Source organism: Myotis nattereri (genome assembly GCF_964212035.1).
Source record: "Myotis nattereri genome assembly, chromosome: 2".
NCBI classification, from domain to species: Eukaryota; Metazoa; Chordata; class Mammalia; order Chiroptera; family Vespertilionidae; genus Myotis; species Myotis nattereri.
Window position 1 is genome coordinate 31,112,127 of NC_138076.1, and position 24,926 is coordinate 31,137,052.

At 46.5% G+C, this 24,926-nt stretch overlaps 1 protein-coding gene across 1 annotated transcript in view; it reads right to left on the minus strand.

Moving 5' to 3' along the window:
- The window catches only part of COL4A2 (collagen type IV alpha 2 chain), a 189,061-nt gene that overhangs the window by 33,810 nt on the left and 130,325 nt on the right, over nucleotides 1–24,926 (minus strand). Inside the window, exons 13-24 of the mRNA XM_081084483.1 lie at nucleotides 23,956–24,045; nucleotides 22,215–22,250; nucleotides 21,540–21,590; nucleotides 20,320–20,364; nucleotides 16,816–16,869; nucleotides 15,814–15,880; nucleotides 13,010–13,120; nucleotides 12,362–12,511; nucleotides 6,208–6,300; nucleotides 4,781–4,941; nucleotides 652–724; nucleotides 455–561 (exon numbers count right to left, since the gene is read on the minus strand). Coding sequence (XP_080940609.1) covers nucleotides 455–561; nucleotides 652–724; nucleotides 4,781–4,941; nucleotides 6,208–6,300; nucleotides 12,362–12,511; nucleotides 13,010–13,120; nucleotides 15,814–15,880; nucleotides 16,816–16,869; nucleotides 20,320–20,364; nucleotides 21,540–21,590; nucleotides 22,215–22,250; nucleotides 23,956–24,045 — 1,038 coding nt within the window. The remainder of the gene's footprint in view (nucleotides 1–454; nucleotides 562–651; nucleotides 725–4,780; nucleotides 4,942–6,207; nucleotides 6,301–12,361; nucleotides 12,512–13,009; nucleotides 13,121–15,813; nucleotides 15,881–16,815; nucleotides 16,870–20,319; nucleotides 20,365–21,539; nucleotides 21,591–22,214; nucleotides 22,251–23,955; nucleotides 24,046–24,926) is intronic.

Sequence of the window (24,926 nt, forward strand, 5' to 3'; positions counted from 1 at the left end):
GAGTGGGGGGGGAGAGGGAGAGAGGGAAAGAGGGAGAGAGGGAGGGAGGGAGAGAGGGAGGGAGGGAGAGAGAGAGAAGGGGGGGGGAGAGACCTCAACGTGAGAGAAACACATTGACTGGAGCCTCCCCAACATGCCCCAACCAGGGTGGATAACCTGCAACCCAGGTATGTACCTTTGACTGGAATTGAACCCGTGACCCTTCGGTCCACGGGCCAACGCTCTAACTACTGAGCAATGCTGGCCAGGTTCTCTTTGGCTTTTAAATGCTCACTCTGGGCTTGGCTTCCCACCTGACTCACTGTGTCTTAAAACATAATTTCTGCTCGTTAAAATGGAATGGGCTGCACGGGGTGGACTTAGGGGAGTACCAGCACCATTCACTTCTGAGGTGTTTAAGAACATGGCTGATGAGGGTGGGGGCTGAGCCAGTCCCACACTCGGGGCTACTCACGGGAGGGCCTGGAAGGCCGGGGAATCCATCGAGCCCGTCACGCCCCTGGGTGCCATCCTCACCTTTCAGACCAGGCACACCTGGGACACCTGGCTGTCCCTTCTCACCTGGGAAGAATGAGCATTGTGACTTGACTCAACCGATGCTGCCACAGAGGAAGCAACAGGGCAAGAACTGCTTGGCCACAGAGGACTGACCTTTGGTGGTAATTGTTCTAGAATCTCCCTTTATTCCTTTGGGTCCAGGAGGTCCAATGTCACCAGGGATTCCCTGTGGAAACAAACACAACGTTTCTTCCTCCTTCATACTGTTTATGTGTGTCTGTGAAGAAGACGATTTCCGGTTCCTACAACGGGAGGGCCATGACCTGCCATCCAACCGATGCTGTCCAAAGGAACTCTCTGTCGTGCCCGAGGCGCTCTCTCCCGGGCTGTCCAGTACAGTGGCCGCCAATCACAAAGGGACAGTGAACACTTGGAAGTGGCCCATGGGACTGAAGAACTGAATTTTAATTTTAAATAATTACAAATTAATGCAAGCAGCCATGTGGCTGGGCAGTGGAAAGCGGGACCTTGCTACTCAAAGTTTGGTCCATGGGTCAGCAGCTGGGGCCTCTCCTGGGAGCTTGTAAGAAACGCAGAACCTCAAGCCCCACCTGGGGCAATGGAACCAGAATCTGTATTTCAACTGAGTCCCAGGATTCATATGCTCATGAACTATTGAGCAGCAATGACCTAAAACATAAGGTGGCTCACTCTTAATGACAATTATTTAGAATCTGAGTAGATAATCAGTCTGTACAAAGGATGGAAATGTGTGATCATTCATATTGAGGATAAAGAGTACTGGAAACGAAGGTTGGAAGAAAACACACTTTAAAGAGAAGCTTATTGCAGGATCACTCACATTTTGTTGAAGTTTTCCAATGAGCAGCTTAATGGTGCAGGATGCATTTTAATATGTGCGATGTGATAGTTTTTAATTGCAAGATTATGGGAGCTTTTAGTGTTGGTTTAATTAAGTGGAATGTTACAAGTGATTATGAGCTCCTTTCTCCTAAAAAAATTCCACAGATACTTGGTTTTTTGACTTAGATCTTTGCAGAAAAGGATGATGAAAATCTTTGTGTCCAGACAGTGTCTCACACACAGACGCTGCTTAATAAGCAGGTGTTGCATGGTCTCACTTATATGGGGAATCTAATGAACAAAATGGGTCCAGAGACATGGAAAAATAGAACAGACTGAAAAATATCAGAGGAAAGGGGGTGCGGGGAAGAAAAGAGATTAATCAAATAACTTATATGCATATACCCATAATCCATGGACACAGACAAGATGGTGGTGAAGGCCTGGGAGGGGGGCCATTGGGGGGAAAATGGGGGACATCTGTAATACTTTCAACAATAAAGACAAATTAAAAAAAAAGTAGGTGTTAGGCACATGAATGGACGGATGCATTCATTCTTGACCGATTATTCCCACACTTCCAACACTCCATCAGTACAAATATTTAAAAACAAAAAACCACCTTGGTCCTTCTTGCTACTGTGGAGTTGGCTGACATATAAACACAGAATTAAGTACGAGACCACAAACATACCAGAGATATTTGAACACACATGCTGTGGGTGTGTACGCGATACAGTTGGGAAAGGCCTGTGCTTTGGGAAGATTTCAGACTTTCCAGGTGACTTCCAGAGAATATTCAATCATTTTACAAACAATCTGAGATTCTACCAGTTTGGCCATTAAGTTTGCAATTCTCACTACATACCCTTCTAAAGGAATAGACAGCCATGATTATTTTTAAACTAGGCTAAAACGTAGCATCTATTAATTTTAGTTGGAAATGGCTATTTGTTTCCTGAGAAATCTGGGGTCTGGAGCAGATGGGTGCTTCGGGTCTCATTTTCGCCTGTAAAACTGGTGTTACAACCTCCCGCACCAGAAGCTCTGAGGGGCTCCCATTGTCCTGCACCATGTTGTGGGGCCCGGCCACTCCAACTGTCCTTGGCCAAGGGTCCTCGGCAACCTTTCCTCCACTGCTAAATATATAAAATGACAGGCTTCTCACTTTATAAACCTCCCTGGTTCTCTCCCTTTTCAAAAAAATATATTTTTATTGCTTTCAGAGAGGAAGGGAGAGGGAGCGAGAGATGCAAACATCAACGATGAGAGACAATCATTGATCGGCTGCCTCCTCCAAGTCCCACACAGGGGATCGAGCCTGCAACCTGGGCATGTGTCCTGACTGGTCATTGAACTGTGTCCCCCTGGTTCATAGGTCAACACTCAACCACTGAGCCATGCCAACCGGGCTTCGGTTCTCCTTTTAAGTAAAAAAAAGTATAATTTCTTTGCCTTCATCTGAAATTTGCTTTGAAAAGGCTAGTTAAAATCTGCCACGAAAGAAAAATCTACTCCAGATGATCTTTTCATAAGGCACGAAATAAAGGCCACTTAGCTGATATACACAGGGAGTCAGTCTGTGGGAAGGAGTTTCATACATTCGTACGAAGTAAACCATCCATGATTCACATGCAGATCTGGGTTTGATTGGGTTAAGGGAGCTTTCATAAAATGCTACACTAGTTCTGTACTACATCTGAAGAGGTGAATGCTTCCTAAGTAAGATGCTTTACATTCAAAATGCCAGAAGTTATTTTTTGGGGGTTAGGGTGGGTATAATTCTTATACCATAAAATTCACCAAGTTAAAGCATACAATCCTGTGGTTTTTAGTATTTTTACAAGGTTATGGAACCATCATTATCTAATTGCAGAACATTTTCATCACCCCCAAAAGAATCTTCTGCCCATTAACCAGTCAGCCCCATTCTCTCCCCACCGCCACCCTCCCAGTCCCTGGCAACCACCAATCTGCCGGGAGCTGGTCCATGCTTGCTGTTTCAAGGGACCTGGCATATATGGCATACTGTTCTTAATATGTTTGCTCACCTTCTTGGCACTATGTGTTTTAACCAAGGTCACCTCTCTGAGAAAGGTTGTTTCCCCAGGTAGGGATTTTTCCCCTGAAGTTAGGGAGGGAATAAAACCTCTTAACTAAGTGCCAGGTGGGAAATTAATCACTTTAACTATGAACAATCATGCTTAAGCTACATAATCTTTACTCCCTGGAATGGAGATAAGAAATGCCCTAACCTTTGAAATAGAGATTGATAGGATTGGAATCAACTGGTATAAATACAGATGTAAGAAGACAGAACGGGGAGAGAGACAGAAATTGGCACAGAACCTACACAGAACGTTCTCTAGAGACAGAAGAACTTCGCTGGAGAGAACATGGCAAAAGATCCTGGACAGAAACTGGCCTCAGAACCTAGAGACAGAACCTAGCGAGAGAACATAGCAAAAGATCCTGGACTGAACCTGACTACAGAAATTGGCAAGAGAACCTGACTAGAACCTGGTGACTGAACCTGGCTGGAGAACCTGGACAGAACCTGGCTGGAGAACCTAGCGAGGGAACATGGCTACAGGACCTGGCTGGAGAACCTGGAGAACCTGGCTGGAGAACCTAGCAAGAGACCATGGACACAGAACCTGGCTGGAGATCCTAAACAGAACTTCGCTGGAGATCCAGACCAGAACTTGGCTGGAGAGCCTGGCTAGGCTGCTGATCAACTGAACGCTGTCTCCGTGTCATTCCTTCTTCGCCGACTCCGTCTACGCCTTTGGGAACCCCTGGAACTGCTGGGGTTGGACTCCGGCACCAATCTACTTGTTTCTAGATGTGCTTGTTCTGAACACTTCATATAAATAGAATAATAACATCTGTGCTTTTGTGCCTATTTTATTTCATGAAGCATCACGCTTTCCAGTTTCGTCCACACTGTGACATGTGTCAGCATGTTATTCCTTTTGGTGGCTGAGTAATATTCCATTGCATGGGGGTAGCATGCTTTGTTTATCCACTCACCAGGGGATGGACATTGGGTTGTTGCCACTTTGGGCTCTTACTATTGATGCTGCTATGAATATTTGTACCCGAGTTTTTACACGGACATGTGTTTTCAACCTCTCGGGTTTACACCTAAGAATGAACTTTCTGGGTCAGAGGGACATTCTATGACTAACTTTTTGAGGAACTGTCACACCGTTTTCCACACTGGCTGCACTGTTTCATATCTCTACCAAGCAAAAGTTTTAAAGTTCCCCTCGGAATACGTAGCCCTTTTGGGTGAAGTGTTGGGTGCTTGAGTGTTGCTGTCCAAAGCTGTGTTAATTCACTAAGCAAAAGCTGGGGGAACAGGGATAGGCGTCAAGGAAGTCTTGTCAGCTCTGTGATGGAATCTGTCTCTCACCTTGAACCCTGGGAACCCAGGGGTGCCGTGATGACCAGGGTCTCCTAGAATCCCTCTCTGCCCCGGCTCCCCGCTGAAGCCCGGTAAGCCCTTCTGTCCTGGCAGCCCTGGCAGAGCTGGGATGAACTGATCATCTGCGCATTTACAGTCCCCGACATCACCTGCAATGTGAGGAAGAGGGAAGGACTCGTTATTCATTCACAAGCACAGGTTAAACCGTCTTCTTGGCTTTGCAGGGACAGGAGCATAAGTGGGATGGGGGGCTGGGTTGGGGGTGGAGGGAGGAGTGGAGGCAACTCCACACTCCACGGCCATCATCTACGCTGGTCTTCACACTCCCGCACGCAGAATTCTACTGCAGTGTTTACCGGAGATGCTTAAACAATGGGACCATTTGCAGAGGTGTGTGTAGAGTGCAGGATTCAGTGGAGGGGCTTCAGGAAGCCACCATGGGGTCTCAGGGGCGAGGAGAGGAGACGGGGTCTCAGGGTCTAGGTGAAGGAAAGCCGTGGCAAGAGCCGAGGCTTAGAGGCCCAGGTCAGGTGGGGAGAGAAAACACATGCCATCTCTCCCCCTCAGTCTCGCCATGGCCGGACTCGGGGAGCCTGTGCTGGTGGTAGGGCCGGCTTCCCAGGGGCCAGGGGGCCCGTGGGGAAAGGATGACAGACGATGGCTCAGTGGGGCCGGGCTGCACAGCTCATGCGCAGATGTCTGATCCTGCAGTTAGAGCTGTCCATCGTGGGGCACACAGCCACACACATCCACAAAGGTTCAGATGTGGTTAAAGCCCAAACATGCTACCCACACCCAGGAACGGGAGAGCTAAGCAGGCCTCACCGGGGTACCTGACAGCCTCACAGACAAGGGGCCACCTGGCGGCCCTTCCCTGGAAAGGGCACTGAGCTAGGGCAGTGTCCCCAAGGTGTGGCACATCTACCACCCGGTGGGAGTGAGACACGGGCAGGCCACGTGACTCCTCTGAGCCTCGACCTCCTCGCCCGTTAGCTAATCCCTAACCCAGGGGTCAGCTGTAGGATCAAACCAGACGATTGCTCCGCAAGCACTCTGCAGCGGGCAGGTGCCTTACAAATCCGTGTTACATGGCCCTGAGCTGGGCCCTCGGATATGAGGTCAGCCGGAGAAATCACTGCTCATCTTTTTTGCCCAGTGCTGGGCTCTGCGCTCCTTGAACATTCAGCGAGGAGGTTGGCAGACAGAGAACAGAGAAGGGTGAGCAAATGAGTGCTGGGTGGCTGCACAGAAACCTTAATGCGCATCACCCACCTTGACTTCAGGGACACTTCCATGGAAGACAGAGGAGAACTAAAGGATTGTGTTCATTTCAGAACAAGTGCAAAGGGTGAAGTGGACTCAGAAGGGCCAAGTCTTCCCCCCACCCCTTCTCCATTGTTCCCGACACCCCTTACCTTTCCATCCTTTCTGTCCGCGGGCCCCAGGGAAACCAGGAGACCCAGGAGTGCCCTCCTTCCCGGGTCTTCCTTTAAGGCCAGAAAGGAAACCTAAGGAGGAAATCCACAGGGCAGCACGTTAGCACAGCCTAGGGCAGTGATGGCGAACCTATGACATGCGTGTCAGAAGTGACACGCAAACTCATTTTTTTTGGTTGATTTTTCTTTGTTAAATGGCATTGAAATATATAAAATAAATATCAAAAATATAAGTCTTTGTTTTACTACGGTTGCAAATATCAAAAAATTTCTATAGGTGACACGGCACCAGAGTTAAGTTAGGGTTTTTCAAAATGCTGACACGCCGAGCTCAAAAGGTTCGCCATCACTGGCCTAGGGGATTCCACATCTCGCCGAACCCAGTGCTGGAAGGTTTGCAGCTAAATCTCCTAACAGAGTGAAAATGTCCCCCACCCCTCAATTCCACTCCAAAACTCCTCATCAGAGAGAAAGGGAGACTTTTTTGTGGTCGTTGCTTTCAGGGATGGAAAGAAATGTGAAGAGCCTGTGAATTTAGTGTTTCTATTAAAGTCTAAAGATAAAAATCTTTCCTTTTCAGAAACGTTGAGTCAAAAGCAAAATTTTGATTTTTCAACCATGTATTTTGCTAACGACTTGGATTCTAAGATTATCAACAGACACCTGGTTTCCCAAAGACAAAACAACAAAGTAAAAGTAGATATCAAAATTAAGTCAGTTCCCTATTCTGCCCTCTCCCCCGGAATGGGTGCACACACCAACATACTTCTCCCCATACATACACCATACACACATGCACACCGGAGTTTGTGTTGTAATTAATGTAGATAACCTGTGACCCATCTGGATTCAGTGTGGTCACCTCCACTCTCCCGGCTCTCACCCCTTTTACTAGGCTCAAGATACTTTCCTAGTCCTGCCACTGTCTGCAGGGCTCCAATAATTCCAAGCAGGGATCTGGGCAAAGGTGTAAGAAATACACACTAAAAGCCAACAGAACTCTCCAAGTCGCATTTGAGAGGAGCGCCATCTTGTGGTGGGACTGGGGTTGCACATGTGCAGGAAACATCACTGCTGGGCATGGAATTTGAGTCTCCCTGACATTTCTGTTCTCCTCACTGCTAAACCCTATCATGCGCATAGCTCCAAAGATCCAATAAAACTCCTCCAACAAATTAAAATACATGCGGCCGTACCCACCTCCTGGTATCTGAGAGGAGGAGAGAATGAGGCCACCAAGGAGGCAGGAAGGAGAGGAAAACACCAATTTTAAAAACGTTTGCTATCTAGTTGGGAAAATGATATCAGAATCTCAATGTCAGAGCGCGCCTAGGTAACTACATCTTTATGGAAAGCTGGCAGTGACTCTTGCCCCATGTAGTTTGATCTCACTACACATTTAATATCATCTCTCTCATGCATCCATCTATCCATTTATTTATTAAACATTTGCAGCGCCCAGGCTGTGCCCGGCAGTGTGCTAGGAGCTGTGTATACAGCTGGAAACAGAACCAACAGAACCGCATGGAGCTTGCTGGTTAGATGTGGAGGCACACACCAGACACACCACAGTGTCAATTATGGCCAGTGCTGTGAGAAGGGGGCTCAGAGAAAGTTACAGGGAGAGAGGGCATCAGGACAGCCATTTTTGAGAACTTGACACTCAGTTTAAGACCTAAAGAATAAAAGCCAGCCAGCCAAGAGGGCGCAGGAGGGAAGTTCCCAAGAGAGGATCAGCTTGTTGAAACGTATCGGAGGTAGGAAGGGTGCTGAGTTGAGGAGCGGAATTGCAGAAAGGGAGGCGAAGAAGATCATGCTAACCTAGTGGTCTAAGGAAAGGGGTTTGGATTTTATCCCAAGGGCAACGGGAGGTCATGAAAGGGTTTTTCAGAGTGACGTTACCCAATCTAACTTACAGGTAAAACGGACACACTGGCTGGGTGGCCAATTACCAGGAGAGAAAGAATGGAAGCAGGTCCTGATTGGGTGGGCTAGTTCAGCAGACTAAGCAAGAGATACTGTGGTGGCTTTGGTTAGGACAGTGGTCGGCAAACTCATTAGTCCACAGAGCCAAATATCAACAGTAATACGATTGAAATTTCTTTTGAGAGCCAAATTTTTTAAACTTAAACTATATAGGTAGGTACATTGTTATTAACTTAATTAGGGTACTCCTAAGCTGGCCTTTGCTAAAAACGTCCTCAATCTGATTGAGGTACATTTGCTGAGGTTGACCCCTTCCAACTCTCCCATCTACACTTGTCTTGTATACTTGTTTCATCTATCTTTTGTCACCCGCACGCGATTTGCAGACGCGACTAGCACTAACCACTGCACAATGAGACTGCTGACTGACTGGCTCACTCAATTCGTGCATGAATCCTGTGCGCCTCTACCCCCTCCCCCTGGCGCTGCGTATCCTGTCGCCGGACTGACCGACACCCCCCACTTCTTCTAACGCCACTTCTTCAAAATAGACTCGCCCAGGCCGAAAAACGACTTCTGCGCATGGGCCATGAAGTTTCAATCACACTGTACGTGTGCGCCCGCACATGGTATTTTGTGGAAGAGCCACACTCAAGGGGCCAAAGAGTGCATGTGGCTCATGAGCCGCCGTTTGCCCACCACTGGATTAGGACAAAGGTAGTGAAATGATGGACTGACTCAAGATTCATGAGACAGAATCACTAGGACTTGGCGATGGATTCGCTGTGTGTGTGTGGAGACACCACAGTGACTCCCAGGGCTCTGGCCTGAGTTCCTGGGTCTATAGAGATGGGTGAGTCCCAGGAGAGGGGCATGTGGGTGGAGGAGCTGGGGAGCAGGAGAGCCGAGTTCAGTTTTGGACACACAGAGTTGAAGATGTCTGTGATACATACAGTGGTGACTACATGGCGAGTTAGCAGTTTATATTTGGAGCTCAGAACACGGACCTGGGCTCCAGATAGAGTGCTGGCATAGAGTGTGTACTTAAATTCATGTGAATGGACGAGTTCCCTTAGGTAAAGAGTACATAGAGAAAAGGGGGTCCAAGAAGGAACTTCAAGGAAGTCCATCATCTATTGGATGGACGGGTAGAGGGGAACACAGAAGAAAGAGTCAGCAAATGATCCTAAAAAAAAAGGGTCATTGAGATAACATGGGGCATCACGGGAGGCCGGAAGAGAGTGTGTGAGGGAGGGAATGTCGGCTGCATTCCGTGCCCGAGAGGCTGCTGATGGAGCAGAATGGCGCCCCCAGGAGGTGGCTCCATGGGGCCTTGGTGACTGGGTCAAGAGCAGTCCAGGCTGCTTTATTTTATTTTATGTCTACAGGTTCTTCCAATATGTACCATAGGTAGCTGTTTAATCCCAGATACGTCAGGGAGATCAGCATTTTACATGTGAGACAGAAGTTGTGTGTGTTCCTTAGAGTGTTTGTAAATCTAGTAAAAGGCAAGTGTGGCTATGCGATGCCAGCTTTCCTTCTTCCTATTTCTTTTTTAAATCTAATAAATCAATAATTTCAAATAAGTCCTACAGAGTAGCAGTGTGCCTCTCAGATTTGTCAAGATGCGTTCCCTCAGCAAATCAGGCAGTATTTTGACTTATTCTAGAACAGACACAATGGAACAGCCCCACAGTTGATGAAGTTAACTGAGCTGGAACTAGGAGTAAGCAAAATATTTAGCTCAGAAAAAAAACTGACTTCACGGTTTGATTTTGCTGGAACTGCAAATCACTGAAAATTCTGATTTTCATCAGCAACAACACACACACACAAAAACAGGATGAAATGCAATTAATAAGAAAAAAATCCAACAATTCATTCCAGGGCAACAGTCAAACACTGAGTGAATCACGGTCATTGATATTAAATTCTTATAATACATGATAGTGTTTTTAAAAAGGCCATTATGGGTGGCTACATTTTGTACAAGAGATTGCTAAAAAAAACAAAGTTTATTGGAAATTGTGTGTCGTGCGGTAAGATAAATAGTCAAAGGAAACTTAAGCTGCATGCTTTTAAAATTTTTAGTTGATAAAATCTATCAAATACCATTCCACCTATTTTATAAATTCTCTCTTCAGTCTACAATGTAAATCAGAAATAAGTTAATGTTTTTACAGGTGACTTATGTTAGTAAATCATAAATTTACTAAGCAAGATTTATAAAGCAAGATGGTATGTGTTTGTGTCTTTATAAAAAAGGAATTTGCTGAAACCGGTTTGGCTCAGTGGATAGAGCGTCGGCCTGCGGACTCAAGGGTCCCGGGTTCGATTCCGGTCAGGGGCATGTGCCTGAGTTGCGGGCACATCCCCAGTGGGAGATGTGCAGGAGGCAGCTGATCGATGTTTCTCTCTCATCGATGTTTCTAGCTCTCTATCTCTCTCCCTTCCTCTCTGTAAAAAATCAATAAAATATATTAAAAAAAAAAAAAGGAATTTAGTCACAGGAATAATGTCAAGGTTGGCCTTCAATCAAAGTCCTTTAAAGAGGTTATGTATGTATGTATATATGTATGTATGTATGTATGTATGTATTTCCTTTACTTTTCCCAAAGTACTTTAAAAATATTTTTATTGATTTCAGAGAGCAAGGGAGAGGGAGAGAGAAATAGAAATGTCAATGACGAAAATTATGGCTGCCTCCTGCACGCCCCCTACTGGGGATCAAGCCTGCAACTGGCGCATGTTCCCTGACCAGGAGTCCAACGGTGACCTCCTGGTTCATAGGTCAAGCCACACTGGCTGGGCTATGCTTTTATTTTTAACACAGCGTGTTCTGTTGCCAAAAAAGGAAAACTCAACCAATACCATTTACTCAGGAAATATAACACTCATAGCAATGTAGCCATTATAAAGAATGTCACAATAATAAGTATTACTTCCAGGATAAAAAATAAAATAAAGATATCACTGATCAAACTATTTGGCAATTTCCAGGGAAGTACTTGCACCTAAAAATGTTTAAAAGAATGTGAGAATCTGGTTTCTCCGGTCAAAGGGAAATTGGAAGCATAGAGCCATATTGACTTAAAAATTCACTGTGGAATTCTAAACAGAGTCGGAGAAGTGACTGCTGACCTTTTAGTGGAAGAAGCATGCCCAGAGAGGCTCCTACGGCTCCCCCGGTTTTCCTTCTAGAGAAGGTCTTCCCAAAGCAGTTAAAGGTCAGGTCTCTGAACTGACCTTTAACTGGCATCAAACACTACCTGTCAGCAAATGTGATGCTCTTCCTCTCTGCAGAGAGGAAGCCATACATGACCACCAGGGGTGATGTCAGAGGATTTAAAGTCAAATATTTTGGAAAGAAGAGGCTGCTCAATTGTGGTCCATGTAACACAGAAAGAAACTGTAACCTCAGGTTTTCTTCTAATGCCTCAACTATCCAATCTCTTGAGGACATGACATGTTCCCATGAAGAGATTCTACAATGTTCAAAGCACAACTCTTTAAACTCGGAGGCTGACATGAATAACCATGTTTGATGGCACACTTCCCCGCCTCCCGAGAGCATTCTCAACTAAAAGACCCGCTACAGGAAACACCACTTTGTGCTATGAATTGATGATGCCCCCCTAGGTCGCATGTGGGGACAGCCTCTCATGCTTGTCTACTTTCTTGATTTTCACAGCCTTTCATCTTGGCCTTGGCTAATGGCTGCCACTTCTTTTTATAGGCGGTGCAGCCATCCCTTCTTGTCATCAACTACTGCCACCTGTTCAGTTGTAGCTTTGGCTCTGCATGGGCTGGGAAGACATGACTAAGTCTGCTTAAAATTGTTGGCTAAACAGTGGAGAGAGGCTGCAGGTCAAGGTGTGAGGCCTCCGCCCTGGAAGAAGGTGCCTGGAACTTATCACCTGACAGCTTTCAGCTCTCATCTGCTTCCAGCGGGCACCTCTCCCATGTTTCATTGAAGGACAGACAACCCTATGTAATATCCAAGGCACTGTTGCTACTCAACAGGTTTGTCCTTCTTTTATCACTGCCTTTTTCTATTGGCTCTGCGGGGAACTTGCTACACCCTAATGCACCGCCTACTGGTTCACGGCATTATTGCGCAGAAAGCCCAAGTGAAAATATGGCTGGGGCCCGACTTCTTCCTCTGGACACTAGAATGTACACCTCCCATGAGTTTCCGTCCACTTACCGTCTGGTCCAGGTGGTCCGGCGGGCCCCTGGAGGCCTTGGGACCCTGGACTTCCGGGAGCTCCAGGTGGGCCGGGGTATAGGGCAGGGATGCCCGGTTCTCCTGGGAAGCCTTTGGGTCCCATTTCACCGGGGAAGCCTCTCTTCACATCTGAAAATCCAACAGCATCACCAGCAGTGTGAAACTTCAGATATTTAGCAGCTGCGTTGGCCCTCCCACCCATAAGAGGCCACCAGCAGGACTAGTAAATTCACAGTCCATTCAGCAACATAATGGGTGATGCCAGTGGTATAGTTCCTCATCATTTCCAACTTCTTTAAAAAAAGCCCCTCTTCCTGCCCCCAATGGCCTGAGAGTTGTTATCAACATCTGGCAACAGCATTTGTTGACTGCTCATGCTCTTCCCAGCCAACTGACAGAATCATGATAGTTACTCATCAGCGGCAAGGTCTAACCTAGCGGGAGAGCTACTGTCACAGAGCCAGTTGTTCTGCAAAGACATCCAGAGGTGGCTGGGAGGCCCATCACAGCTGCTAAACCCACTCAATGAGAAAGAGTGCAGCACCAGCCATGAGGGCCAGTGGTTTCTGTGAAGACCCGAGGGGACTTACTTTTGGTCCTAGCTTTGATACTGTGGAGCCACATTACCTTCATCTATGATGGACGTGCCAGGGAGGCCTGGTGGGCCAGGGTCTCCTGGTGGACCCCGAGCTCCTGAGTCTCCATAGGCCCCTGGAAATCCTGGGTCACCTCTGCCACCTGAAACCGAGACAGGCCTCACGATAAGAACAGGATGGTTGTCTAGGTCCGCGACCGATGGTCACCGTTTCATTGAAGATACATTTACCAATACCCTGCACACATGTGAAGTGTGGTGGGGGCCAGATGTTTAATATATGTCTTACTTCCTGTTCTCAAGGAGCTCATTCCCAGTCAACAGGGGTAAGGCAGGATCCCTATACATTTCCTAAAACAACAGAGAGGCAACCAAGGCCAAAAAGATACAGAGAGGCTTCAAAGGAGGGGGAGATTATTTTGGGGGGAAATCTGATATTGAGGGACCATGGAGAATAAAGACAGCAGAAGTAGATTTTGGGGCTATTGCTGTGTGCACTAGGCTTCGTGTGAAATACTTTACAAAGATTTGATTCTCATAAAACCATGTGACATAGATAGAATCATAGTCCTAATTTTACAGAGAGGTGAAGCAGGGTGCCTGGGCCATTCAAGTTCCCTGCAGCAGGTAACCTGACACTTGAGTTTTAGATAGGGGTGGAGTTTGAGGAGACAGGAGAGGGAGAGGGCAGAGGATGGTGAGGGAAGGGCATCCAGAGATCAGCCCAAACTGACAGTAGAGCGGGGAGTGCTCAGCAGGACTGGGCTGTCAGGGTGTGGAGGGGCAGAGGTGGTAGAAAATCAGGCTGGATAAATAGCTGAGTCTAAAGTGAGAATAAAGAGGGAAATGATATGATTAGGACTTCTCCCATGCACCAGGCACCGTGCCAGGGGACAAGGAGGTGGGGCGCTGCTTCTCTTTGAGTCCCTCTTCCCTTGAGCCCCAGCTCCTGCCTGGGTTGGCTTCTCATAGCTATTTGCTGGATGAGTTACACATGAATGCTTAAACAAGCCTCATCTGAAAATAAACACAAAGTGGCATCGCCATGTTCTTTGGCATGTTGGATAAAGACAGGCGAAAGTAGCTATGAAACCACACGTGGCTCACATCTAAGTGGGACAGCAAGTCCTTGACCCCTGGGCACATGTGATAGGGGTGAGCCAGAAGGTCTACTGGGTACAGGAAGGAAGCATTAGAGTATTTTTATTAAAAAAAAAACACACCGCCGAAACCGGTTTGGCTCAGTGGACAGAGCATCGGCCTGCGGACTGAAAGGTTCCGGGTTTGATTCCAGTCAAGGGCATGTACCTGGGTTGCAGGCACATCCCTGGTAGCGGATGTGCAAGAGGCAGCTGATCGATGTTTCTCTCTCATCGATGTTTCTAACTCTCCCTCTCTCTCCCTTCTTCTCTGTAAAAACTCAATAAAATATATTTAAAAACAAAACAAAACAAAACACACATAAAGCCGTAGCCGGTTTGGCTCAGTGGATAGAGCGTCGGCCTGCAGACTGAAGGGTCCCGGGTTCGATTCCAGTCAAGGGCATGTACCTTGGTTGCAGGCACATCCCCAGTGGGGGGTGTGCGGGAGGCAGCTGATCAATGTTTCTCTCTCATTGATGTTTCTAGCTCTCTATCCCTCTTCCTTCCTCTCTGTAAAAAATCAAGAAAATATATTTTAAAAAACACACACATAAAAACCCTCATCCATGCCCGGGCCGTGTGGTTCAGTGGTTGAGCATCAACCTATGAATCAGGAGGTCATGGTTTGATTCCCAGTCAGGGTACACGCTCAGATTGCAGGCTCAAGTCCCAGTGAGGGGTGTGCAGGAGGCAGCTGATCAATGATTCTCTCTTATCACTGATATCTCTATCTCTCCCCCTCTCCCTTCCTCTCTGAAATCAATAAAAATATGTTTAAAAAAAACACCTAATCCTTTAAAACCCCTATCGGATGTGTAAGTTTTAGCATGTATGTTATTCAGTCATTCAGATAAATATTTACTGAGCACCCACTAGATCTGTTCTAGAAACTGGGGATACAGCAGTGAACCACATAGGCTAAAATCTCTGCCTTCATGGAACCTCCGATAACATGGATAAATTATCTATCCATAAATATATGTATGGTTATTAGGGGGGAATGCTCCAAACATTAAAACAATTATTTAGAGGGATGCACATCTGAAAAGGTTCAGAGACCATTGCTCTTTCCACAGAATTGGAATCATATTTCAAGTATTTGGAAGGCTGAGCTAAACTAACAAGACCATTAGCCATACACACGCACAATCCTTCATTCACACACGGGGCCAACTGTATGTGCAGCGTCTTCTTAGGCAGTTGGTCATGTGCACATAGCTGGTGATTTAGTTCCCTGCAGTCTAAAGGGAGGTGACTGTGTACAGATTCTAGCTTGTGACCCGGACTGGGTTTCAGGCTAGCATTGGAGCATAAGCATCTTGGTAGGAGCAGGAACTGGTGAAGGTGGGTTAGGGTTGGTCAGGGTTACGGAGGCCTGCTGAGCAGAAGGACTGGGTGTCTTTAGCGATGCTGTAGATGGCGAGACCAGAAGGATTTCCCAATAGAGGGGTCTCACCTGGAGAGTGGGAGCACTCTCAGGCAGAGGCACAAGGAGGGTCTCCTGTGACACCACACTGAGGCCATGCGGGAAGGTGCACACAAGACAGAAAGTCTGCAAAGGCTGTGTCCTAAACATCTTTTGTTTGCTTTGTTTTACACGGACACATCTTTCTTGAAAGTCCATGGCTGTGTGTTCATAACATAAGTTCATGGCTGCATGTATTAGTCTCATGCAGGAGAAATCACATACAAACCTTTAGCTAGAGCAGGATGGGGGGAGTAGGCAGGGGGGCCGGGGGGGCCTGGGTCACCCAGTTCTCCCTGAAGAAAAAAATAAAAGAGGAAAATAAGAATGTGAGACCGGCCTTTTGGAGTTTTGGACACTGCCTGGTTCCAAAGGACAGAGCTGCAGTGGACCTCAAGCTTAGCGTTCTCTTCTGAGTAACTGAACCACAGACTCTGCCTGGGGCGCCATCTCCATTATGCTGAGGCAGCAAGTCCGGCATCCCAGACACACCAAGAGACAACTAAGTGCGCAGCTGCCAACATCACTTTGAAATCCTTGTCAAACACTAGAGCCAGTCAAGGGGCTGCTTTCTGCAGGGCAGGTTGTTCTGTTGTTGGTAATGGTATCTGAGTCACCCTGTAGGGTGAGCTGGGGCGGGGGGCGGGGAGGGGCGGGATGCAACAACACCCTGCTACAATGCCATCTGGACTGTAAGAGCTAACGACCTGGAGCCTCTCTGGGTCCCACAGGCCTAACTATGACTTCCGCTGTCTTCACCAGCTGAAACGGCTCCCTACCTGGCTGGATTCCCCATTAGCTGGTGCAGCTGCAGCCCACCTGGTCCTCATCCTACTGGGTTTCACTTCTCTGCTGGCCCATGAATTACCCAAACACGTCAGTCATATCCTGCCTTGGGGACCAGGGGTGTCCCACCCTCTTGTTACTACAAAGCCCCTCCCCCAGCCCTGCTGGTTCACTCTGCTCGGTGGGGTCCTGCAGGGCATGTAGCATCCTAAGGCTGGGATAATGTGACTAGTAAATGCTGTGTGCTCGGTTATCTATTCTTATATAGGTTAGAGTAGAGGTTGCCAAACTTTCGGACCTCACAGACCAGCAGTGGTCCACGGACCACCAGTTGGCGACCGCTGGGTTAGAGGATACCTCCTTGTCCAACATGGTGAATAAGAGGTGGTCAGAACACCATCCAAAGAAACCAAGTGAAAACCATCCGAATGAAAACCAAGCTCACCTTGGGTCCCTGGTGTCCCACAGGGCCTGGATAGCTATCTGGTCCTCTGCTTCCCTGCAGGAGAGATATTTGGTGCTTATTTTTATCTCTGTAATTCACAGAACTGACCAAAATACCATTATTATGTCTAATGACATGAATAATAATTCATTAAAGTCACCTCCTACACGGCCTCTGTTCAAATTTTCCTGATTTTGGTCTCAAAAACATCTTTGTTTTAAAAAAATTGCTGTTTATGCATCAGGATCCAAAGTCCAAACATGACATTTGGCTGATATGTCTTTTAATGTTCTTATAATAGTTTCTTCTTCCTTTCTACTTTTTTTCAGTGACATTTTGTTGTTGTTGCTATTGAGGAAACTAGGTCATCGGGGCTGCCAATCCCCAGCGTTGGGGACCTGCTACACATGACCTTGCGGTGTTGTGAAACATGACTCTCTACCCTTGACTTTCTCTACATTAGCAGCTAGATCTAGAAGCTTCCTTAGGCTCAGGTTCACCTTTTAAGCAAGAACTGTTCCTGGGGGGTGCTGTGTCCTTCCCAGTGCATTGGTATAGGGTGCACAGATGCGAGTTTAAGTGCTTTTATAATTGATCAGTGGGGTCAGGTGTGGACAACCTGATCCATCTATTAAAACCTCCCTCCCAGACGGGCTTTGTAAATTTCAGTGAACACGAAATAGGAGCATTAATGCCGCCCATTTAGTTTCATGTAAAAAAAAAAAAAATCTCTAGTGCTTACTGTTGCTTTCTAATCCCCCCAAATATATATCAACAAAAGCCACATCATATCTGGGTAGATATGTAGTTTTAAAAAATAATCTAGAAATTTATTCTGTCTTGCTAAAGAATATGTACAGCGAGGCCCTCCCCCCACCCCCCTGCCCCCCCCAAAAAATTCAGAATGCCAGAGTGCCAATTATCTAATTATTTTACCAGATATTTTGAAATCAAGGAGCATGTGTGCTGAAAATCACATTGTCTAGAATGACCTGAGGTGGGCTTACTCTGTGTTTTTCATGAAGGCCAGTTTTTCTGATATTAAAAATGATCTCCTATTTAGAGGCCTTCTCATGAGATAGGTTAGGAATCACTGAAGACCTTGCCAAGGACTGGGGAGTTGGCAACTAGGCATTTAGTCTGAGCTGAGTCCAGGCTGACATAATAATCCAGCTCAAACACCACGCTGGACTTGGCCAAATCTACACACCATTCCATGCCACCCACGCACTGCTCAGCCATGCTGAGACACCATCAACAAGCAATCACAAGCATCCCCAGAACTAATTAAAGTTCTATCAATCTCTGGTGGGATGAGGGAGGGGTAGCTGATTGCTCCTGTAGAACAAGCAAAATCCTTCCCAGAATCTTCTCTTTTTTGGCTCATCCTATTTCAATGCATTAATGCTGGTGTGCACAGCTGCTCCTTGGAGCTGCCTTTGGTTACTGGTTCCATTTTACATCCTAAAACCAAAGTCTGTGAGTACAACTGAGATGTTAGTTGGGGAGCCACGGCAACTTGGCAGTAAGATAGCAACTGGTGGACAGGTGGGTGTGGGGTGGCACGAAAACGCAGGATGACCCATTCATGTGTTTATATCCTGGGCATTTCTTATCTTCACGAAGAAACAATTCCCCCACAGCAGCTGAGATGCCCCACTTAATTGGAAGCATCTGCATCTCCCCCAGTTGTTGCAAGTGCAGGAAGCAAGCTGGAGATTGTGAGTCTTAGATCCTAACATCTGGACCACAGCACTTAGGCACCCCAGGTGGTCCATGCCTGGTGAACATCTTGTCTTCCATTAAGTTTTGAGTTCTAGGGGGTGGCTATGTTGAACTGCATTTTAAAAACACTCTAACTCCTTAGTGTTGGGTGTAGAAAAACAAATCATAATTATGATTTCACTAGCACATGGCAGGCACACAAAGTATTAACAGCAGTACTTTAGTTTCATGGGGTGGGTTGAAATGGATTACTTTTAAATGCTCATGTTTGCCATAGTCCTCTGTCTCTTTACAGCACTTACTTACTGTAATCCTTAAACTAGAATTCGGCTTTGGCCTTTAGTTGGGGGTATTGCATGGACAGCAGCTGTTTCTAGGTATGTGACCTTGAGGGGTACTCCTATCAGGTACTAATGCCATGAGAAGGTGGGTGTAATTAGGGCAAACCCTGGTGTCATCCCTGGCCTGAGTTTAGGGTAAAAGGATAGGATTAGGAAAAATAAAGCCAATTGAGGTTGCAGGAAAGAATCAAGTTTGGGGCTCATTGTGAGTGGTCAAAACCAGAACTTGGGGTGCAGACGCCTGAGTCTAGAGCTGGGGAGGTCAGAAACCAAATCTGGGGGACCAAGTCCCCTCAGCAGTCCCAGGGACTGACGAGACCCACTGCTATTGGGATCCCTGTGGTTCTTCAATCCTGCAACGGAGTCGAGAGCGTAATCAGGGCAGTCACGATTTGGAGGCTGAATTGATTTTTTGAAATAGTCTATTTCTATGTGGAAATACTAGCCCATGGGCACCAAGATGTGTGTACCATAATGTCGACTGCATGATTGCTGAAAATAGCAAGCAGCTGGAAGCCACTGCACGGGCTGTTAAGCAAACGTGGCGGAACCTTTCACTGCAATTCTGTGCAGCTTGTTAGGAGAAGAGAACCATGTATCAGTGGATGTGAACGTGCTAATGCGGAATCATCTCCAGGGCACGTTGGATGAAAAAACAAGTGGCAGGATGATACAGATAGTGTTACTCTCTGTTGTTAAATTATATGCACGTAAAAATACATGTCCTTGTCTGAAAGACTTGTCTGAAACGATACCCACAGAATTATTACCAGTGTTTGCCTCAGGGAGCATGCTGTGGGCCCGTGAAAGAAAGACGGTCTGCTACATATTCCATGATCAAATTAGGGAAGGTAATAGATAATTAATTAAAAAATCTATTTCTATGTGTACCCTCTCATATGACCCAGAGTTCAGACAGTTCTAAGCCTGATCCAGATTCACAATGCATTTCTCACATGTTTTCTTCTAAAAAAAGTGCCAAACATCTGTCCACAGAACACATGGTAAAAATAAGTAATTGGGTCATCATTAAAGATAAACAAAGTGTCCACCTGTGTGAGATCAACATGTGAAAAGTGCAGGTGAACTCTTGGTCACCACGCGGACAACCTTCCTGAGACTGACACACAGTGACCCAGGCCAGGGGTGACACTGAAGGTACAGGAGCCGTGGCTGCAGGCGCTGGATGAGGGGAAGCCTGAAGGGAAAGAACCACAGGAAGGAACCAAAGGGCTGCCTTGCAAAAATGAGAAAAAGGTAAACAATCGGACTCCAGCATTCTGAACGATCTGGGATGATGCCATGGTAAATGCAGGTAAATGTTTTTTTTCTGGGGCACCCTCCCCTCCCCCAACCCTGGAATTCCACAGTCTTCATATTTGATTTCTGTGAGATGTTTCAGGCCTGGAGCTGACTGCATTTCATGCATCGCACTTACTTTCTCTCCTTGTGAACCTCTGTCACCGGAGGTGCCCGGGGGGCCCTGGGGAGGACAGAAAACAGAAGCAATAACAGCTTAGAAGAGGCAGCAGCGTTTCCCGTGGCATCACCATGAGCTGACATGGACTCAAACAAAGCGCTTCATCATGAGAGTATGAAACCATCTGAAAACCCTTTTCTTCTCTAAAGGAGATGGCTCATTTTGGCGACACTTCCACATAATGCAGTGGTTCTCAACCTTCTGGCCCTTTAAATACAGTTCCTCATGTGGTGACCCAACCATAAAATTATTTTCGTTGCTACTTCACAACTGTAATGTTGCTACTGTTAGGAATGGTAATGTAAATAACTGATATGCAGGATGGTCTTAGGCGACCCCTGTGAAAGGGTCATTCAACCGCCAAAGGGGTCGCGACCCACAGGTTGAGAACCGCTGACATAATGCATCATGTCTACCACTTCACAAACTACGGAGAAATCCATAAAGACGGGGTGGTGAAAATGGTAAAGATAAAAAAGGCCTGGGTTCCAAAGTGCTCATGAGTCTCTGTCCTTATTTTTGGAGATTGTAACACGTCTTTTTAGCGGTAGTGGCTACCACCACAAGGCCACTTTCTCTTCTTCCCGACCCATGGTTTGGCCACATTTCCCAGCTCACTGCGGCCAGGTTTGGCCAGGTGACTGAGTTCTGGCTGATGGAGGGAGGCCTGCCTTAGGGCAGGGGAGCCGCAGGGGGCTGAATCTCCTCGAGAGGAGACACTCCCCTCCCCCCTCCCCACCCCATTACGGACATTTTTGTTGGATTCTTGGGGCAGCAAGAAATCAACTTCTTGTGTGCTGGAATCAGTCTATATTTTTGTCACCACAGATTAATCTGGCCTAACTAATACAAGCAGCAATGTGTTTGTGTTCTGTTCCCACCCTTCTCCAAATGGAGGTGGACAGTTTTAAGAACCACAGTTAATGGGCGATAACGTTGTGTCCATCCATGTAGGCTCCTCTTGTCCACTGTTGCCAATGGACATTCTGGTTTGGGACGCAGACAGCGGGGGATGCTGCGTGTGTGGAGGGAGAGGGGGTATGAGGCAAATCTCTCTGCACATTTGCTGTGAACCAAAATCTGCTCTCTTCCCCCCATCCTCACCCCCACCCAAATAACGCCCATTTAAAAATAAAAACAAAACAAAATAAGCCACAGTGATAGAATGCATGCATTACCCGGGGTCCTGGGAAGCCCAGGATTCCTTCTTCTCCCTTCAAGGAAATGCCCTAGGAGAGAACACAGAGACTTGAGCCACGGCCGGCACCTTCTCTCTTTACCTGCAGCAGGAATCCCATTTCTCACGCCCTGAGGCTGGCCTGCCTCTGGGGTTCTCTACTCCAGCTCATGGAAGGAAGGGCATAGGGATCTGAGTCTGCCTGCATCGCACTCTCCCCGCCACATGGTAAGTGGCCATGCGGGAGGGCAGGGAATGCCAGGGCAGGCGTGACAAAGACTGAAGAGCGGGCAGAGCGCTCCCCCGGCTGAGACCCCCCAGAGCAGAAGCCAGCCCATCACACCTGTCCAGCCCCCTCCACCCACACATCTTTTTAAAAGCATTTAGATTCATTTTATGAGCTTCACAAAAATGTTGATTAACCGGTATTTACTATGCAAAAAGGAAGACATTCGAAGACTATTTTCTGAAAAACCCCACAAAACAAAACAACAACGGCGAACAAACACAAAAATATCTGATACAAATAAATGATAACACTTTCTTGCTGTAGACAAATGGGTTGGAAGCCAACAGTCCCTGGGTCCCTGTGACACCTGCACATTCTCATGGCAATAGGATCGCCAAGAATTTGGGGACCACAAGGGAGAAGAAACCTCTTTATTGCTTGACTTACCATTGTTCCTTTTTCCCCCTTACTTCCTTTTTCACCCTGTGAAGAAAATGAAAAAAAAGAAACACTCATTAATTTGAGAATAGTGATACTTAAAATTAATCAGGCTTGGTGATATGAAGTGAAAAGTACTGAACAAAACTTAAACAACCATTATAAATGAATTGTAGCAAGCATCTACATTTTGCAGCTTCAAAATTCAAGGGAGAAATGTGTGACTTCTTCTGGGTTTTCAAGATAGACATGAAATCGTGTTATTTTTGATGTGATGGCAAGGCCGTCTCTACATGGTTTCCTTTGTGACTCCACAGTGGCAGGCGTATAATACCACCCTGTGGTGGGAAAATATGCCCAGAGAAAAGCCCTGAATGACAATGCTCATTTAAATAAAATACTATAAGGAGGGTTCTCTGAGGAAGAGACACATTTGGGATGTATTGAAACCACAAGCAAAGGTGGCTTTGGAAGGCAATGCCAACTCTAAATGATTTTTCTTTTTCTTCCTCTCTTGGTTTAAAATGGCAAAAGAAATGTGACCGGCCCGGCCCGGCCCGAGCTCTCCATCACTGCTAGGACAGCGCCCGGATCCCTGGATCCCTACTGACCAAGACTGCCCCCTGCAGGCTGGCCAGGCTCCAGCCCTGGACGATCCCTGTTGGTGGTAGGAAAGGAAGGAAACGTGTTTTGGATGCTTGAGCACCTCAGTGAGGATCGAACCTGCTTTGGTCTCACTCCATCCTCAGCTCCTGGACAGAGGCCCTACCTGGCTGGTGGTCAGGTCACCACTAGGAGCCACAGGTCTGCCCAGAATCTATCTATGGCTGACATCTCTCTCACTTTCTCAGCCGTGCACAACCACCTGCTTCTGACTCGCTTTCCTCAGGCATGTCTGCTAGCACCAGCCACCTTCCAGGCCATTTCTGTCAACGGTCAAGTCACTTACTACTGAGCTACAGCTGCCCAGATTCATTCCCCGCTAAGGCAGTGGTCACACCTGCCTCTCCCATCCACGGCCAAGCACCCACACCCCATCTTGACAGATACCTGATTGTTGGGAATGATATGCTAGGTTTGGGGTTTTTATTTTGGTTCCCATTGATTGTGCCCGACTTTAGACTAGGCGTTCCACCTGTGTCCACTCCACAGCTCTACAAGGTTGGCACCTGCATTACTATCTGCAGTGGGTACAACGGGACACGAAGGCTTAGGAAGGTGAAGTGGCCCATGCGAATGTGTCAGTGGTAGAGCAGGATGGTGATTTTTACTGGCTTCCAAGAGTATGTTTTTAATTAAACGAAACAGTAATAGACATCATAAGGGCCAGAAAATGAATCTGGATAAACAAACAACAACCCCACCGTGACTCTGGCAGTGAGGAGTAAAAGCGGACTTGTTTTGCAGATCACAGTGTTTTGTCAGAGAATTCCACGTACAGGGTTTGAATTATGCGCCAACCATAACCTACGTCTACACTGGAGACTCGCACACTTAAAGATAGATTTGAGATTTTTTATGGATCCTTGTGTTGCTTCAAATTCATCACGATTGTTTAAGATGATGGACTGACAGGGTTATCTGACTGAACGAATAGTTGTGCTTTCATGCACAATTTCATGGCGAGGCCTTTCCCTCTTTGCATGCGACTGTTTGAATAAGATCGAATAAAGTTACCTTTTCCCCCTTGTCTCTCTTTTTTTCTTCTAGTTCTACTGAGAACACAGCCTATTTGGCGGAGCCCCATTACCTTGTATGGGGGGATGGTCTCCTTTCCGGGCCCGGTGATCGGTTGAAAGTCTGACGGAGGCCCGTTGGGCCCTGGGGCTCCCATGTCACCCTGTGAATTGTGTAGCAAAGCAGCAGTCTTTAGACTGAGAAGACACTATCAAACTTTAGCAAAAGCATGCTCCCACCACAAACTGCTTTTTGTCTCTTTGCATATTACTTATCACATGCACACCAATTTTGCAGTGTTCTATTTATAAATCCAAATAAAAATCAGAGTTTAAAATGAAAGAATCGTAACGTAAAATTATTTGTATCCCACTTGCATCAATAATCATTTAGAATGTCTGCCTACAAGCTGGTTGGGCTGTTCACAATTTGGGGCTGCATTTGCTTCTGTGGAATTACTTCCTTACGATAAATTTCTATCCAAGGAAATTATTAGGTCTGAGGGCTTAATGTCTTTATGGCTCCTGATAGGTATCACTCTATTGTTTGCCTAGATTGGCACATAGATATAAGAAACGCTTAGGAAATGAGTGATTAGCTCTAGTTTCACCACTACTTCACCATATAAGGGTGTTTTTATATAATAAAAAGCAGCATCTTTAACCAATATAATATCTAAAGTTTGCTTTAATTTGCATTTTTATCATTAGTAAGAATCACTTTTCTATGTGGTACACAGAGGGTGAACCGTATAGATCTGCAGCATCACTGGACAATTACCCTGACATATGCTTGCTTGATCTCCTGGGAACTAATTGACACAGAAAGAAAGTTATTCTTGTTTTTTTCTTTTGCTATTTCCATGTATAAACTACATAATATCAGTTTGAACCCAGACAGTACATAATATAAACAGGAACAAATTGAAATGATGTATTAGTAGCAGAAAGTGGTGCTCCATAGTGTATTCTGAGTGTCTGCTAATATTATACCTAAAAAGTACCTAAACTGTTTGTTCATCTACTCTTTATCTATGGGGGCCTT